We start from the raw sequence: 19,510 nt of genomic DNA, 5'->3' as shown, positions 1-19,510 counted from the left end.
AGCTCTTAGGGATCTCAGGCCTCCGTACCTGCTTTTCTCAAACAGGAGACAGTGGAAGTGGTTTTGACCTGTGGAATCCTGGAGACTTGGCTTGACTCTGGCCCGCCAGAATTGCACAGGACACACATACACATCATTCGGCTTACAACCAAGTCTTTCAGGGTTCCATGTATTCATCATGAAAACAGGAGCCTGAATCTTTAAATAATTTAATTTATATTTTATGTGTATGAGTGTTTTGCCTGCATGTATGTAAATGCACCATGTGCATGGAATGTCTACAGAGGCCAGAAGAGGGAATCAGATGCCCTGGAACTGGAGTTATGGATGGTTGTTAGCTGCCATGTGGGTGCTGGGAACTGAACCCAGGTCCTCTGCAAGAGCAGCCAGTGCCCTTAACCACTGAACCTTCTCTCCAGCCTCAGGAACCTGATTCTTATTTCAAGAGAGCTTGCAGAAGGTCTTGGCTTGCTGCTAGTGATTACCAAATGCCCCTCCTCACCTACTCCTTCTGACTGGACCCTGGGTCAGCCTAGACCTTGAAATCACATTTATATGGTTTTTCAAGTCACTCTCAAATTTCTCTCAGGCCCTTGGAACAGGAGCTTCAGGGCAGAAGCAATGGCCAACCGTAGTGCTTTATTCAAGGGTCTATTAACCCCTTTAGGTGATGAGGCCTCTGGAGACATAGCTTGACCCTTGCTAGGTAACTTACCAGGTGCAGTTCATCACCCTCTATCCACTGGGTCCAGCCACGCCCCTCCTTTTCACCCTTCTGCACACACTGGAGTTTGTCCCCATCCCAACTCACCGTGGTCTGCAAAGCAAGAAACACAGTAGTCAGTCCTGAGAAAGTAGCCCTTGGGGGCTGGAAGAGAGAGAGGCCCCCCATTGGTAATCCACGATGTGCTCAAGGCAATTTTAGTTTAGGAAATTTGCGGCCTAATACTGCCTACCCACCACATGCTTTTAGTAAAGTGTGCAGATCAGGTTTTAAAATTTATGAAAACCTTCATACACTTCATTTAAAAGGGTAGTTAGGAGGAGGAAATGTCATAAAGGTAGGGTTGAGAACAGGGTTGAACACAGGCCCAGTGTAGGTGTGCACCAGTCACAGCCTTTCCCTGAACCTCTCCTGTGAGAACACTGTGCATCCCCAGATGTTGCAACCATTCATCCATTCATTCGTTACTTCCACTTTTGCTAGGTCTTGGGACATCCACAAGGCTCTCAAAGAGGCTTCATCTCTCAGGGAGAATGACCTCAGGTATCAACAACCAGCTACAGTTGTCAGTCAATAGCCGCCTGCCTCTATAAGCCGTGTCTCAATCTCCATGGCTGTTGTGTGTAGCATGGACTGAAATCTCCTATTTACAGCCCAGATTAAGGGATGTGCCATGCTCAGCTGGCACACTACTACGCTGCTTTTTTAAAATTACAATTTATGTGTATGAGTGTTCTGCTTGCATGTATGTAAGTGTACCACATGTGCGCAGTGCCGACGGAGGCCAGGAGAGGGTGTCAGTTCCCTTGGAACTAGAGTTAAGGACATTTGTTAACCATCAGGTTGGTACTGGGAACTGAACCCTGCTGTGGGAGGCCTGTGGAGAGTCAGGGAAGGGGAGGACCGGGAGGGAAGAGACACTGGGCAAGGCACCAAAAGAAGGGTGGCTCCGAAAGAGAAAGGTTCTTGGTGACTGTCATGAGATGAAGGCAGAGACAGGACAGCATAAGGTTCATGTACTCAAGACAAGAACTATGTGTAGGGTCCTCCTGTCCGAGGAGCACATAAGACACCTGACCTCAACCCCCATCTTCCCTGAGTTCTGTGTGCCTTGTCAGGTGCCAGGATGGGGAGGGGAAGACAGGAGTCCTTGGGAGAGTTCAGCCTCATTGTAGTAGCAGGGACCCACCCAGAAACAGGAGCCTCAAAAAACTGTGGGAGTGCAGTCCTGTCTCCCCAGCACGGCCATAAGTGATTACTTGGTGTTAACAGGACCTGTGTCTCACAGCTGGGTGCACAGAAGTGCCCAGCACAGCTCTCCCACATAGCTATTTGGATAAACAGCCTTTCTATGAAGGCTAAGTCCCTGCCCACCCCCCACCCCCACCCCCGCAGGGGAAGAACTCTGTTTACTCTTGCTGGCTGTGTGGTTCTGACCCAGTTTATCACTTCTTATGTGCCCCCACATTCCCATCTGTCATTAGGTCACTGACTGACTTTAGCTAGCTCAGGATCTGAGATTCTTTGTTCTCTGCCTGCTAAGCTTAGCATCAGATAGTCAGAAACAGCCCGAGGGAGGTGAGAAATCTGTAAATGGGTAAATGGGTGTGGAGTGGGGATGTCTCACTGGAGGACTACCTCCCCTTTCTCCTCCCTGCCCACCCAAGCTGTACCATCCTCTCTTCCCAGCTCTCTGCTGTTGAGAGGAAGCAATGAGCATGGGCCCTGCAGGAGGGGATCTGAAAGAAGGTCGAGTAGGTAAAGAACTTGCTTTGTATGCAGGAGAACCTGAGTGAGATCCTTGGCACCCATGTAAAAAGGCCAGTGATGGTATGTGCTTGTAATCCCAGTGCTGGGAAAGCAGAGATAGGAAGATCTTTAGGAGTCTAGCCTAAGACTCTTTTGAAAGGAAGGAAGGGAAAGGGAGGGGAGGGGAGGGGCAGGGAGGGGAGGAACTGAAATAGGAAACAGAAAAAAACGGTGGATGGCACTCCTGAGGATGAACTCCCAAGTTAGACTTCTGGCCGCATGTATGTATACACACGCATATGCACCCACACACATGTACACAACCTACACATATTATAAAAAAGAGGGCTAGGGAGACAGCTTGGTGGGTAAAGTGCTTGCTGCAGAAGACTGATCAACCTGAGTTTGGAGTCCCAGAACCCATGCATCAACAGCTGCACACAGTAGAGCACATGTCTGTAATCCCAGTGTGCTCCTCCTGGGAGATGGAAGGTGGACACAGGATGGCCAGCAGTTGTGCGCTAGGTAGCCTGGTGTAAGTAGCAGTGAATGAGAGAGATCGTGTCTCAAATAAAGTGGGAGGAGAGGACTCTGGCCTCCACATGAACATCATGGCACGTATAAACCTACACTCATGCACATGAACATATGAACATATTACAACCCTTGGAGAGACATGCAGGAAGAAGGTGATGGAGCCAAGTGTGCCTTACCTTGCATAATACTAAATTTGACCTCACCTCCTGGAGGTGGTTTACAGGGGGTGAGGGGCACAAGAGGACTTGGGGTTGACTCCTCTCCCTGATTCAGAGACTCACTTGGGGGTACATGTCTTGAGAAGGCCCCATCACCCAGTTAGAATACAGTGTGGTCTTTGTCCAATGAGACTGCCATGGGTATTGATCTTAAACCCCAAATGTGGCAAGAAGCCAGGCCCTGGCTATGTCATCTAAGCCTGTGATGGGGAGAGAGATCGAGAAATCCATCCTCAGCAACTGATCTTCCTGCGTTGTACAGAAATATACTCTGCAGTGGAAGGACTGACTCCATCAGAGGCACAATCAGACTTGTTCTCAGGTGCAGCTTTGCCTCTTCCAGAAAAGTTAATCAGTGAGCACAGTCAGATCCTCTGTATTGGGAAAGAAGAAAAGAGTAACAAAACCAGTATATGCAATCTTGCTCTTCACTGATAATCACCTAACGTTCTGGTTTATTTCTGTCCCGTCTTCTATCAATGCACCCATATATTACTGTTTTCAGAAAATTAACACTGCATCATTGATGCTTTTATGTCCTCATTTCTTTATTTATTAGAGGCAATTTCCACTTCAACAAATATTCTCCATAAGCGCTATTTTAATTGTTATGTAACAGTCAGAAAATGGCCACATAATTTGCAAGCATAAAATGAAAATGAGGAACTCTTATTCAAAAATGATTAAGATTTTAAGACAGGAAAAGCAGGAACTCCAGCCAAGTGAGGAGCCCCTGGGGGCCTGTGGGGGGGGGTGAGGCTGGCCCCTGTGGTGCTTGGTATCTTATTGAGCATACACACCATTATGCAGCCGATTACCTATTCTTGGACATTTAAGTACTTTATAACTCTGTGCTAGTATAAATAAGACTTTCTTGAACACATAGTTTTGAACACATTATTTTCCTATGACATATGTCCAGAGGCAGAACTGTCACATCACATCATGTGCAGATTTGTAAAGCTTTTAATGAGCATGCCAACTTGATCTCCGCAGACTTATACCTGTTTACCCTCCAATACCAATGTCAGAGTGACTGTGACTGAGATGTTCATTAAGATAAGTCAGACTTCTGCCTCTGGGTGGCTGTGTCATCCTTGCCAGATTGAGTGGCATGTCTGGATATAAACAATAGTAACACCTTAGCTCAATGGCTATCTGGTGGCAGAATACCAGGCACAGTGATCTATCGATGGTCCTTCTAGCACTCAGATACCTGGGTGTATCTAAGTCTTCCTAAGAGTCCTACACATTGGCCCTCTTAAGGGGAAGAGGTCTGTCATTGATATCCTGTCTTCTCCTCTCATCTTGGGTAACTGACAGAGCAGAGATTACTTTCATCTATAGTAGATATAGAGGGACAATTGAGTTCAGAGAGGTTATATGACTTTATCAGAGTCACCCAGCCTGGAATATGGGCCTTGTGTGGCCTAGGCCCTCGTGTTTTCCATGGCAAGGCACCTGGCAGATATCTGATACAGTCTTTGGGGAAGTTGGGTGTGGTGTCTCACACCTGTGATCCCAATACTTGGGAGGTTGAGGGAAAAGGACTGGGGCAAGTTCTAAGCCAGCCAGAACTATATATGTTTGAGACAGGATCTCACTATGTAGCCCTGGCTGGCCTGAAACTCACAGAGATCTGCTACCCTCTGCCTCCCAAGTGTGGGATTAAAGGCACACACCACATCATGTTTAGAACAAATAAAAACCTTAGAAAAAATAAAAGTTTTGGGGGCTGTAGGAATAATATACGCATCCGACTACAACTCTGAGCAGCCCCTGGGAAGGGTCCCCTTCAGTTCAGTCCAGCCATTTCTAGGTATGGGTACTGGGAGTCAGAGTGAGGTCCTAAAGGCTTCTGTCAGTAAAGAAATCATAACAGGAAAGGGCAGAGACAGGCCAGGCCATGAGGGCCTAGGGTTGTAGATGCTGTGATCAGCAAGAGGTCGGGGCTAGGCACCCAGGATAGCTCTTGTCCCCACCTGACTTTTAAAAAGTAGGAATATTTTGGGCAGGTGGCTAAGGACCAAAGACAAGCAAAGCTAGTGCTGTAGGAACCAAGAACAGGGAGAAACAAAGATGTCTGTAGGGGTGGGGGACAGACAAGGCCACAGTGCCAAGTTGGAAGTCACAGCCCATGACCTGGAGCACAACTTCAAGCCTCTTTTTGTCCCATGGTTTTGATCTACTCAGTAGAACCATCAGGAAGGGCATTTAAGGTGGTTTTGGCAACTTTTTGGGCCATCCTCTGGGTTAAAGAGGCCTGAAGGCTTAGTTGCCATGTACACTGACTCCTGATCCCTACTCCCTCCTAACACCCCTCCATCTGTATTGCACTCATCCAGTAGTGGAAGCTGAGAACATCAGATGGAGCGTGACACCTGGAGTTTAGACGGGGTTTGCTACAGGAAGATGACCAACCACTGAAATACTTTAAGTTGCAGATTGGTACAGCAGCCCATGATGGGTATGCTGTTCACAGGGTGAAATTATTTTGAAGTTTCTTCTCCTTTAAGGAGAGCTGGATTTAAGGGGAGCCTTGCAGGGGTGGCAGCCCCTGGGGGGATCTGTGGGGAATGCTTATCCTCAACTTCAGTCTGTGTTTAAACCAACATTCCTCTTGGAGTTTCCTGATGGGTAACTGTGACGGGCTCAGTTCTCCCACTTTATTACTTCTGTTCTTTAATCAGGGCTGCCCTTTTTAAGGTGTGTGTCCTATGGAAACAGAGCAGTCATTTCCCATAAGTTCATATTTAGCCTAAGCGGGGGTGGGGGCGTAGTTCAGCCAGACAAGCGAAACAAAACACAAAACCAAGGCACATTCACCCTATGGTTTGTATATAAAATGCCCCCGACTGGCTCACCTGTTGAAAGTTTGGTTCCCCACTGGTGCTGTTTTAGGAGATGGAAGTGAAGTGGGTCACTGGGGTCATGCCCTCGAAGGTTGTATTTGGTCCCTGGTCCCTTCTCTCTGCTTCTTGTTTGTAAGGAGGTAAAGCAGGTTTCTGTCAAACCTTCCCACCTCCATGATGTTTTGTTCAAGTGCATGGAAACAAGCAACTGTGGACTGAACCTTCAGGAACTGTTAGCCAAAATCGAGAAACCCTCCTTTTAAGTTTTTCCCAGGTAGTTGTCTCAGTGAGTCAAGGTCTGACTAACACACCTTGGAACAAGTCATAGAAAAGGGGAGGAGTCATAGAAAAGGACAACCACGCAAATGAAATGAAAGGGGTGGTGGGGAGGGTAAGAGCAACCCATTTCCTCGTGACACAGAAGGTAAGTTTTCTGACAGCCTACCCTAACTTCTTCCACGACCTTCCTCTGAAGCTGGCAGCCAGACATCTTTGAATGCCTGATCAGAAAGGCTCTTAGAGGTCATCTGATCCAGTTTCCTAGATTGGCCCAATCAGTCTGGGCTGATGGAGGAAATTCCGGAGGCTTTTGAAGCTCAGGGGAAGCCAAGGCTTAGGGGGTGGATGGACATGAACTGCTATCACAACCTCACTTTGGGCTCAGGGGCTTTACCTTGGAAATGGAGGCCAGATACATCCAAGAACAAGGAGGGGATGGCCACATGCCACTCAGCTGCTCAGCAGAAATTCTCACGCCACAGACCACAGGAGGTACAGATGGGCTAGAGTCAGGGTGGCTGCTTATAAGCAAAGCCTGATTAATTTTTCTGTCAACTGATAGAGGCTGGAAGAGGGACAATCAGTTTTCCTTATTGGTGTGATGCTTGGTAGTTGTCCAGACTCCAGGGCATAGACCCACACCCAGGAGCATGTAGGAAGCACAGAACAGACTCAGTAGGCTTTTAAAAAACAAAGAAATTAAAAACAAATTACAGAAGGACAGATAATAACAGAGGACGTGAAATTAGGGTGGGGAGTAGTGGGGCGGGACTGGAGATGGGGGTCTGAATATGATCAAAATACACTGTATGAAAGTCTGCAATCAAGAAAAAGATAAACACTACTTTGTTGACTAAAAGTATTTATTTGTATTAAAAAATAAGAATCCACACGTCTTTGTGTGCTAAGAGATGAGTGAAGACCACGTTACAGCACTATGACAAGGGACTGTCATTTCAAAAGCCACTATCTAGCTCCTCAAACACTCAGAAACCTTGCCTGGACCTGCTGCATGGGGTTAATGACACAGAAAGCCCGACTCCCACAGGCAGCCTGAGTGACCCTGTCTCAGAGATGTCTTAATGCTCCCTTGTCCCTTAGAGATGACAAGTACTGGTGACAGACAATTCACACTAAATGGAACTGTCTGTTGGCAGTGACCTGACATGACTTACAAATGGTGATACTCAATGTGGCTCTCAGAAAACGTAAGACATTCATTACTGCTCCCACAAACTCCCAAACCCTCACTCCAAAGAGTAAGGGATGACCAAGTACTTCTATCCCTCCACACTTGACCTATCAGGCCCTCTCGTCATGAACCCACCTCTGGACCAAATCTTGTCTCTGTGGTTCCAGAGGCAGGCTGTAAGCAGAGGCTTCGGCTATGGGAATTCTGCCTATAAGCTCCAGAACCAGGCCCGACCCAGCTCTGAGCCCAGCATCTCTGCGCTTTAGATTTGGGGGTAGAAGTCAAAGCCCAGACAGTCAGTTAGCTCTTTGCGTGCATCCTGTGAATTGTTAAAAGCTGCAAACTGAAGCCTTGTATGTGGCACTCAGAAGGTAGAGGTAGGTGGATCGCTGTGAGATCAAGGTCAGCCTGGTCTACATAGTGAGTTTCAGGCCATCTGGGACTGCAGGGAGACCCTGCCTCAAACAAACAAACAAACAAACAAAAGAGATACAAACTGGCCCTTCTTCCTACAGTTTGATTTTAGCATGTGTTTCTCTCTCTCAGGGTGTTAAACAGCTGGGTGGGAAGGGCAGAAAAGATTTAACACACCAAGGGCCAGGAGGTGTGCTGTGAGCCTGACACAATGTTTCATTAGTCTTCAAGTTTTGGAGCTGATAAAAATTAAGCTTCTGTAAATAACCAGCCTGCCGCCTAAGGACTAGGGCTGAGCCTTAACTTGCAGTCAGTTCTCCCTGGCTGAGAAGCCCAGTGGGTGTACAGTGGCTCTTCTCCTCTGGTTCATTCTGGGGGACTCGCAATTACTTAAAGTCAGCACATTCACGGGAAAAACCAACTCACTGTGAAACCAGATTAAAACTAAATTAATAAGGCTTTAAAATGTGAATGAGTAATTAGAGCCATAAAGACCACTAAAAACAGCTACTATGAACAAATATAGCCACAACAAGGCCTTTGAGGGCCCGAAAGAATGCAATTCTACCATGAAGATGTTCACAGCACATAATAACATGATTCTTGGGACAAACAGTGAAAATATGTTCAGATTAATAATCTTGACACGTTACCTCCCCTTCATCATTCACAAAAGGAAGCCTAGAATTAAGTGAAACCACTGGAGTACTAGGGCTCCCACCGAGGCCGCAGTTCTGAGGAGGAGGTGGGAGGAACGGCTGCAGGTCATAGGCCTGTGGCACCCAGCCCAGGCTTCCAAGGAAACTTTCTGGTGAAGGAATGGCATCACTGTCATGTTCACCATCATCGTCACCAGGGGTGGGTACTCAGAATGTGCCAGGCAGGGTACTAAGCGGGGTACAGGCACATCACATCTGATCTTTCTTGCTTTATAAATGTGGAGACTGAGGGCTGAGGTCACCCAGCCATAAAACTGGTGAGCTCCCTCAGTGACTGCTCAGCAGTCCCTGGTCTCAGCTGAGCCTTTGCATGGCATTGTAGGGAACAGCACTCAGTAGTCATGATCCTCACCCCCGTACAACCTCCTGCACACTAGCTGTGGGTTCTGGAGAGCAGGAGGTTGAGACAAGAGGGAAGGAGACAGGAAGACTAGACTTCCTGTAGAATGGTAGGTCCTTGGTAGTCAGATGTGCTGGAGCTTTGGAAGTACGAAGGTGCCTCATCAGTCTGATATGGGCAGAGGCCCATCAGGGAAGACTTCCTGGAGGTGTGGCCAGGAATAATGCTAGAACTGATGCCAGGAAAAGCCAGCAAGTTCTGTTAAGAAGCAGAAGTGGGAAGAAGGGGAACAAGGGATTCCAGACAAAAGGAACCATGTGGTAAATGCAGGCAGATCAACAGAGCAGTGGCTATGTGGAGAAAACTCTAAGCAGGTTTGACCTGGCTGGACTTTTTTGGTATGACCTTTTATTTGTTTGTTTTTTGTTTTTGAGACAGGGCCTCCCTGTAGCCCCAGCTAGCTTGGAACTATGTAGTCAAGGTTGGCCTTGATCTCACAGAGATCCACCTGCCTGTGCCTCTCTAGTGCCGGGATCAAAGGCATGTAGCACCACACCCGGAAGCATGACTTTTTCTATGAGGCTGGACCTGGTACTTCAACACAGAACTTACTAGGGAGAAGGCTTACAACCTCCCTTCTTTGTCATTTCACGTCTTCAGAGCTCCAGCCAACCAATCCTGGTTCCATGGGAAGTCCAGGTGCCGACCTTTCTGGTCCCTGGTCCCCAAGCTCAGTACTAGGCATCAAATTCATACCAGGTCCTCCAGCACAAGGCAGTGGGGATTACTAGAAGCAGGGAGTGAGAGATGGAGGAAGAGGGATCTAAGAGGGGATATCCCAACTGGGTACTCAGAGGGACACAAAGGCCTTGAGTCTTCCATGGGAGCCTCTTGCCTCTGCTTACCTTTCCAGAAGAATAAAACACAAAATAATTCTATAGAATGGACTAGCCACAGGAGTGACCTAACTTCAAGTATCTAAGAAGTTAGGCATCATACCCAGGCCAAGGAGTATGGATCAGTTTTAATCCCCTTCTCTCAGATTCTGAGTCGATAGCCTATCCCCACTGTCCATGTGGCCATCTTCCAGCACGGATCCTGAGGCTGTACAACAGTGTCCAATAGCTGAAGCCTGAGGCCATGACAGCCAGGGAACTATGGCTCATCCCCCTCTACCTCTTTCTGGTAAGGTGACCCCAAGTCATTTACTCCACCGTGCTGAGCCTCTATTGCCTCATTGCAAGTGGGTTATGAGCCCTATCAGAGAACACAGTACCAACTGAAATATGTGTCTCAGTGCAGGTCACATGTTCCTAGGTATCTTCTAACCCTGCTACTTCTTCCCAGATGGCCAGGTGTCCCTTCACACGTGATCACTGCAGAATTTATCACAGCAGGGTGAGTGGAGTAATAGTAACAGCCCTTGCCCATGAAGGACCACCCTGCAGGTTTCCCCATACACCATTCATTCATCATTTAACTTTCATTGAGAAGCAGGTGCCCATGACTTTCTAGTTACCCCTATTTCTCCGACTAGCAGAGACTCAGAGAGAGGGAAGTCACTTCCTATGGCTAGCTAGTTTGTACAGAGATGAGATTCAAAAAGGAGGTCTGGCTCTAGAGCTGACCCGTCATGACTCAGTCAGACTGCTCCCCCTTCAGAGGGGTAAGTAAGGCACAGATGAAAAGGTTAAGGGACAGTTGCCTTCCTTAACTCTGGGCTTCTCAGCCAGCCCTGTGGCCTTCGTGGTTGGCAAATCAGACCTCATTTCCTTCGCTGGTGAGGTCATTCTGTACCACCGCAGCTTCATCAAGGGACACGGCATTCCAGGTCCCCAAAGCTCATAGATGAATCAACCCAGAGCTCTGACCCCTTACGATAATAGTCACATTTCTCCTTGGTAACCACCTGGAGCTGCACTGCCTGGCTCCAAATCTCAGCTCCAAGAGCTGCTTATATTTCTGTTTTGCAATTTATTTTCTTCAATGGCAATACAGGAGGGTTTGGGCACCTTCATATTGAATTGTTGTGAGGATTAAAAAAATAAAGCATGGGAAGTACTTAGAAGAATGCCTGGTGTAGGGGAAATACCTGGCAAACATAAGCCACTATTAAATTGGATTAAAGTTGATCATGTAGTGATACAGCCAATGACTGACTACCTTTTACGTTACTCTATTTTCACCGAACACTCATTTAACAAATACATTGGAATCCACGGTGCAAGGTCCTGGAGACACAGAGGTATATGGATCCTTGTTGCCTAGAATCTCAGCTATGTTAACAAGTGTCGCAAGTGTCCTAAGAGAAACATCTGCAGAAAGGGAGGTAGAGGCAAAAGGAAGCATGATGGCGGAAAGGGAAATTCAGAAGGCCGACAAAGCGGGTAAGCCTAGGCTGGCTCTCTAACATCCTTCCAAAGAGAGGCAGCAAAGAGATCATCCCAGGGGAGTGATCAGAGATGGAACCTGAAGGCACCCGCACATGGGATGGGGCTAGGCACTCAAGGTGTGAGCTAGTGAGTGGGGCTTGAGAGGCAGGCGCTGGGCATCCAGATGGGTAAGGGTAGTCAGCACTGGGGCTCCTTGGGGGTGTCAAGCTGGGGAACAGCGGGATCAGCTTCCTTTTCGAGCATGTGAAGGGTGGGCTGTGTGTTGAGGATGGCAGAAGGAAGATCACTGCGAAGAATCTGCGGTAATTAAATGAAACAGTCCGTGGGAAGTGCTGAGGCCGGCACATAGCAAGCACAAGAGATGTTAATTGTTATTATTGTTGTTATTATTGCAGGCAAGATATTCAGAGCAGTGTGAAAGGGGGAAGGGGAAGATGTTACGAAGCAGAATCCTTGGAAGCAGAATCCTTGGAACTCGAAGCAGAATCCTTGGAATAAACACTTTTATCTTCACAGCAATCACTTACATGGCTATGTAGCGGTCTATGGAGTTAAAAAGCCAGTCTTTCTGACCACCCATGATTATTTGGCACTTAGGAAGCCAGCAGGAGACAGCTTGTTCTACAAACCACACAAAACCAGGAGTCAGAGATATCTGAAGCCAAAACTTGAGGCAACAGCTAAGCAGTTATAGGACCCTGGCAGAGCCTTGGTTCCTGGTCTATAAAACAGTAGGGGAGGGCCTGCTCTGGGGGGCTGCTCTGGGGGGGGGGCCCTGGACAGTGTGTAGGCAGGACTGCCAAACCATAGCCCTCGGGGCTGTACTTAGGAGAGTTGTTGTTGATTTTTATCAAGGTGCTGCAAAGATACCTTTGTAAAATCTTTTTTTTTTCTTCCTTTTGAATGATTTTCCTGGAATGTAACCCCATACGTGGGATGTCTGAGTAAAAGAGTAAGGTAATTTTATGACTCACGGCGCACTGTCAGACAGGATCCACCCCCCACCCCCCACCCCCTGACACACACGCTTGAGTGCAGGCCAGTTTCATTGTAAAAGTGGGAAAGATGGTTTGGAAGCCCGAGTTTCTGCCATCCCTATCTTCGTTTCTGTATGGCTTACAGTTCTTTCCCAGAGGATCTCTACATTGTCCTCGGTCCTTCAGATCAGAAAAGCAATGAGAAAGAGGGTTGGTGGTGTTAGAAGGGAAGAAGGAGGGAAGAAGGAAGGAAAGAGGAAAGATGTACTCTTTTGTGTTAGAAGTACCAAACTAGGGTGTCTGTATGCTAATGGAAACACCTAGAGAAGTCTGAATATTTAACCAATATGAATACACTCTAGTGGAGGATTTCAGACTACATGATCGAGTTCATGGGGCAGGTGTGTGTGTGTGTGTGTGTGTGTGTGTGTACGTTTGTGTACCAAGCACTGCTGTACAGCTTAACTCACACATCAGATAATTACAAAAGTGCTTTGGACATAGGCCTTGCTCTCAGGGGAGTCTTCCATCAAGTCAAAAATATCAGTAAACGCCTGGACCCAAGGGAAAAGTCCACAGTAGGACTGAGGTGGATGACCTGGTTTCTAGAAGACAACTGGCCACAGGGTGGCTGTCCAAAGAAAGGCACGAACTCCCTCAGCTATTCTTTCTCTAGCAATAGGTAGGCTAGCAGTAGCTATCAACAAACGTTTTGATGCTTGGTGGGCTCTGGCCTACCTACCTCTTCTGGTTCTAGCTTTGTGCAGCCAGAAGACAGAATGACATGAAGGGTCAGAGGTCCTAGGAGGTTGAAGACCCACAGGAGGGAGGCACTGACCTGGAGGTGGAAAGCAGCCCCTCTGGCTATTCAGAGGGATCTCTTTGGGACTTGAAAGGAAATGCAGAGCCAATGGTGAAGGCTCAGCTATCCCAGTGCACGCAGTTTTCCCCCAGGGTTCCTAGTCTCTCCTGCCCACATGAAAGTCTCCAGAGCTGGGCTCAGGGAGGTGAGAAATCTCCACCCTACTACAAAGGACAGGCTTGGGCACCACCCGCTGCTCCTCTCCCACCCCACCCCCACAGAGTCTTACAGAGATTAGTCAGAAACAAAACAGCCTTATCTGGATAGACCTACAAAGTTTAGCCAAAGAATCATGCTCCAGACCCACTGTGCACTCACAATGGGCCAGGCACTGCGGTAACAGCTTATCAGAATTAGGATGCAGAACTGTTTTAAGGAATCAGCTACCCTAGTGTTTGTCTGGAGCCCTGCTAGGTTATGGAGCCTGCATCCTCTCCTGAAGATGGGCAAGCCTTTGTGATTACTTCTACCAAAACAGTACAAGAGACCTGTTATGCAGAGTTTAAGTGCCCCCAAGGCCTGTCCATTAAAGGTTTGGCTCCCAGCCTACGCTGCCTGGAAGGTAGAACTTCTAAAACTTAACAAGACTGTAAGCCAAAGAAACCCTTCCTCTTTTTAAGTTGATCAGCTCAAGTATTTTGTTACAATAACGGAAAACTGACTAACACAGTGCCTTCAGAGGCCATAAAAATGTCACACATGTCTGCCTTTCTCTCTTGAGACTGATTCTTGGAACCTGCCATGGGAGGGTGAGTATAAGTGAGCCATCTGGAAAGAGAATCTCTAGCTCCCAGCTGACAGGAGGCAGCAGGGACAAGCTGCCCCTCTGAGCTTTGCCCAGATTTGTGAACAAAATAAATAACTTGCTTTAAGGTATGAGTTTTCAAGGTGGTTTACTGCTCTGCAACAAAAACCTAGAAATAATTCATTACTACATTTCATCCTCACAATCCCATAGGTGGGTACTGACCTTGGTTCCTCTTTACAAAGGCAAACAAAGGGACTCCAGGGATAAGGTACTTTCTCTGAGGAAACAGCTGGAAGGTGGAAGCAGGATTCCAACCCTCAGCCAAATCGCAGCCAAGCTCTGAACTGCTCTGTCATCGCCCGTCTATTCAGTGCATACAGGGCCATCACACTCTACCTCTTCAGCCTCACGTGCTTCTGGCACTACTTACTTGGACCCTCAACTACAAACGATCATGGTCCTCTGCAAGACTGCTGTCCACAGGCAGTTCCTGTCCCTGCTCCCCAAAGGACAGAACTGCACCTCTCCACACTCTTGTACACCTCAGGACTATGTTTAACCACAGTAGAGAATTATTATACTGGATGACAATGAAAATGTCACGGGAGCCTGGGCCTGGCCAGCTGCCTCCTTACTTTTCTTCTTACAATATCAATAGCAGGGTCTTTGAACCAACAAGACAAGTAGCATCTGGGAGCGTGTTAGAAAGATAAGCACTCAGGCCCTACACTCCCTAGACCTTTGGGACAGGACAGGCTCCAGTGTACAAGAACTACAGTTCTAATGACTTACCTGGTTAGCCCACCATCTCTGGAGTCTGAGTGTCTTGGGATGTTTCCAGGCACAAAGAATAGGAAACCAGTTCAAAGAGCTTAGTGGGAAAGAAAGGGACGTACCAGCTTAGCTATATGGAAAACGATATTAGTGTTGGGAACTCTAATAACCCTCTAATCTCTCTCTCTCTCTTCCCTCTAATAATAAACTACAAAAAACACTCTCTCTCTCTCTCTCTCTCTCTCTCTCTCTCTCTCTCTCTCTCTCTCTCCCCCTTTCTCTGACCTAATCTTAGTTTTTTTTTTTCTCTTGGATTTCTCCACCTAGCCATGGAAAGTCAGAAGGTAGGGTGCAGGCCCCGTCCTCAGAGACCCTGGGGCTTATGTCACACAAGTGTATTATTAATCTCTGAGGGAACAAACAGAAATCACCTCTCTCCCATGGTCCTCAAATTAAATCCTAGAAAAGGGTGTGATAGGACCAGCTTGGATCCCATGCATTACCCTGGCAGCAAGAACCCATCACAGGAGAAGCAGTGTGCTGTGATACCAGGACCCAGAACATGGGCATACCCACCCCAAAAAGGAGATGCATCTTTGGGTGGGGTGATGGGGAAACAATGGTGGCCAGAAAATCAAACATCTATAATTCATTCAATAAATACCTGACAAACACAATATAGGTGGGTGTGCCTTGCCCCTCACTCTGAGGTGTCAGCAGGGGCCCTGGGCCTGTTCTGCACGTAGTACGGCAGCATTACAAAGGCAGCATATACTCTCTATGGTCCTCAGTACTGACCCTGCAAGACTCCTGTAAACGTGGAAGCATAAGCCTTGTATCTAATCGCTTGTGCTCACAGTGTAGTTAGGCGTGGGGGAGAGGAGTGGACCCAGCTGTGCTAACTATAACTCCAACTTTTCTTCCTCATCGCAGGCCTGCTGATCCCACCAGTCCTCTGTGCTCACCTCACAAGGAGGACTGAGGTGTCACACCGTGTGGTAGACATTTTTAGAAACACATCAGTTAGAATCTGTCCTTTGCCACCAGCTAGCTGGGTGAACTTGGGCTAAAGAGGCCCTTTATCTGAGCCTCAGATTTTCGTCTACGACACAGGTAAAATGATACCTGCTGGACAGCATTTGCCGAAGACCAAAGGGGGAACAATGGGAAGAGCATTCAGTGCAGGCACAGCGAAGACTGAAGATACTATTTTCCCTTCCTCCCACTCAGCGAAACTCCTAATCTAACAAACCATGTGAGTTCTGAAAGCTGCTTTGTGGATTTTGTTTCGTTACTTTAATTCTTCTTTTTGTAATCCTAAAAAGCGCACTGCTGACACTGCTTTCAAAGGTTGGAGAACTTTAGGACATAAAAGAGATCCTGTGAAGCAGTCTTGGAAAAGACCCAGCTGAATACTAGGGCCTGGTCTGGGAGGGGTGGCTCTCAGAAGGCTCAAAAATCCAACAGCATTTGAGCTCTGCGCCCGGGGGCATTAGTTTAGCCATTGGCACGGTGTTAGCAAAGGAGCTAAGAGGTCTCTTTAATGGGTCAAAAACAGGATCAGAAAGCTGGCAAGAGTTAAACCAGAGTGCTAATAGCCACTTGGTGGATATCATGTACTGCTATATATAATTAGATGGCTGACTGCATGAACAATAAATGGATGTTTGTAAGGAAGTTAGGGAGGGGAAGGAAACACAGACGGTTTAAAAAACAGATTTAGAAAATCTTTAAGTACTGATAAGGAGGGGTGCCTAAAAAATATCACAAGTGAAAAGGCAGAAAAATGGAGTGCTTTCTCCCTCCCTCCCTTCCTTTCCTTCCTTCCTTCCTTCCTTCCTTCCTTCCTTCCTTCCTTCCTTCCTTCCTTCCTTCCTCCCTCCCTCGCTCCCTCCCTCCCTCCCTCCCTCTGTTCCTTCTTTCTGGCCTTCATTCCTTCCTCCCTCCTTTCCTTCCCCTCTCCCATCTCCTTCCTTCCTCCCTTCTAGCTTTAGACAGTTATATTGGCCAGTTGATGAACTGGTAGCTAGCTTATATATGCAACAAGGATTTCCGGATAGATTCACCAGAAATTGTAGCAGTGATAACCTCTGGAGGGGTGGGAATAGGCCAAGAGGAAGAGCTCTTTCTGTACTCTTGTGCTATTTCATTTTTTCCGCCTTCCCTTTTATAACAAAAACAAAGAAAGTGGCAGTGGGCCAAGGGCTGGGAGTGGAAGGCAGGCCTCGTAGAGGGGTCATCCCGAGTTCAATGCTGGATTCCAAGGGAGACCATAGCCAGGGGAGGCGGTGCCAGGCCTGAGCGAACAAAGCAGCCTCCTCCAGGGAAACCCTGACCTGGTGTCCACTGTGGGATGACAAATGGCCCTGCTGCCACCAGCATGTAGACTTTACTGCTGGTTCCCAGCTGAGGCTCAGTGTTTGCCCACAGAAGCCACTCACTCTCAAGGGAACCGGGGACGAAGGCCTGAATGATTCCTGAGGACTGTCTTGGTTGGGAGTAGGAAACACGGATTTCAGGACACAGGGTACCCTTCTGCCTGAGCCACACCCTGACAAAGCCCTGTGGGTGGGTCTCCTGTCTGATACTGCACAGTAATGGATGAAGGAGGCTGTGGGCAGTGGGGACGTCCCTGTGCTTGATGAGCCCACCCAGCCTTTCTACACATCCACCAGATGAGGCTCCTGCTGTGCAGTGGTCCTGAAGAATCTCCACCAACCAGATTGAACATCCAGGCCACCGAGGGATCCAGTGCCACATGGACAACTCAGATGTTTCAAGACACGGATTGCCATGTCCATGGTGGCAGATGAGGTACTAGACCTGGTGGCCCATGGTGCTCTGTACCTCAATTTGTGCTTTTCAGCTTTTTGTACAGGTGAAAGTATTGAAAGAAGCTGCCCTTCTCCACAGCATCAGGGCAGAGTAAAGAAGACAAATGGCTGAGTGACCCTAAGCCTCAGGTAACAGGCGGGTGAGGATGGTAGCAAGCTGCCAAAGGGAAAAACGGAGTGTCCAAGGATCTACACAGTGGAGGGACAGAAAGGACAGATGGAAGCCCAGGGGTCTACATAGTGGGGGGACAGACAGATGCCCGAAGAGCTACACTGTAGAGGGATGAAAGGAAGCCCAGTGTTTTCAGCTCTTTTTTTTTCCCCCCCGCAGAACAGTCAGAAATAGGAATTTCTTTTTCTGTGAAATCTTAGAGTCCTTGGCTCCCATTGACAACTGGCCCTAAGATTTTCCAAACATTGTACAGGCCAAATAAAATACATCTGTAGGCCGGACCCCACCTTCTGCCTGCAGCTCTAGTAGATAAAGTTATAGATAAAGCTCCCAAGGAAGAGGCCAGCAGCCTCTGGCCCTTTGCAGAAGAATGTCTGCCTGGCCACACCTCATTCAGTAAGGATACCCCACTAAGTGCCTGCTGAGGTCATATTTAGGCTCCCTCTCAGGTCCTTATCCTCTCCATCTGCCACATTTTATACTCCAGCCACATACAAGCCATTGCAAAGACCATGACACTCTCACCTCCATCGCTCCCTTTCACCTGGGCCTTTCCCGGCCTAGTGAGGCCTAGGGCCTCAGTGTGCATGGTATGCTTGACTGGTTTAGCCCCTCCTCGCTTAGGCCCCCCTGCCTGTCATTCTCACTTGTCTTTCAAGACTCTGCTCATCTGGCCTCCTGGAGACCTCCCCTGACCACTGCTCTCCTGTCCACAGGTCTGTACCCCGTCAGTCCTGTGCCTCGACCATGCATGAGGGTGCAAAGGCCCACAGATGTGCCACCCTCCTTCACTGGCCTGAGCACCCAGGAAATCTCGCTGCCCCTCTGACTACAAAGATAAGCTCAGAAACTGGTAAGAAACAGGTCTGAAATAACATTTACCAGACATTATTTTCTTGCCCTTGGCCTGCCTTTCATTCTTTCCTGTTTACCTGATACTTCCTGTCTGTCCTCCCAGCCTCAGCTCAGACTTAACTTGATAGAGGAGCTGTCTGTGATCTCCCAGACCAAATAGGAGTGCACCTTTGCCCTATTCACATTACAGTGTGGCTGGTTGCTTTGAACCTCTTCCTCTTGTCTTCCCCTTCCCAGTCTAGGACACAGGAGAGGAAGTGCCATGAAGTGCCTGCAGGGCTCACGTCTCCTCCCTCTCTCAGTTTACAATGTTACTCCGCAGGCAACTACTCAGTGTTCTCGGGAACTTCTAGTACAGGGGCCCATGCCTGCCCCTCCCCTTTTTCTTAACAAAACAGAGTGTTGGACTCCACAAACCTCTAAGTGCCCACACTCATCAAGCTGAAATGTCACAATTAAGGAAGATACTGCTCTAACCTCGGGACTGCTCTTTCTCTGTTCTTCCAAAATCTCCTGCATCTCTCCACAGATTGAGGACACCTGTGCTCCAGTCATTCTCATCCATCCCCAAACTAGCCCTATACGTACCAGGAGAGGTGTATGATGTCTTATCCACAGGGACAAAAGGAACCAGAACAAAGAGGTCAGCCACCTTGGCAGTCCTGGTAGGAGTTAGCCTGGTGGCATCAGTGGCAGCCACAGGACTCGCGGCCGGAGGCTTGGGACACACCCTGATCTCAACCCAGCATCTTTCTCAAGAAATGGAGGACCTCAGACGGGATCTCACTTCAACAGTGGAAACTACAGCTCAGTCAATCCAGTTCCTATAACAATTATCCTCCCTAGCCGAAGTTACACTCCAGAACAGGCA

The 19,510-nt window shown here is 48.1% G+C and overlaps 1 protein-coding gene across 1 annotated transcript in view; it reads right to left on the bottom strand.

Moving 5' to 3' along the window:
• Positions 1-628: 628 nt before the first annotated feature.
• Positions 629-19,510, bottom strand: part of LOC103732144 (retinol-binding protein 1) — a 23,606-nt gene continuing 4,724 nt past the window's right edge. Inside the window, exon 3 of the mRNA XM_008830667.3 lies at positions 629-817. Coding sequence (XP_008828889.2) covers positions 644-817 — 174 coding nt within the window. The 3' untranslated portion in view covers positions 629-643. The remainder of the gene's footprint in view (positions 818-19,510) is intronic.

Source organism: Nannospalax galili, unplaced genomic scaffold, assembly GCF_000622305.1.
Source record: "Nannospalax galili isolate Female #2095 unplaced genomic scaffold, S.galili_v1.0 scaffold7555, whole genome shotgun sequence".
Taxonomy (NCBI): Eukaryota; Metazoa; Chordata; class Mammalia; order Rodentia; family Spalacidae; genus Nannospalax; species Nannospalax galili.
This window is presented reverse-complemented; position numbering and strand designations above follow the sequence as displayed.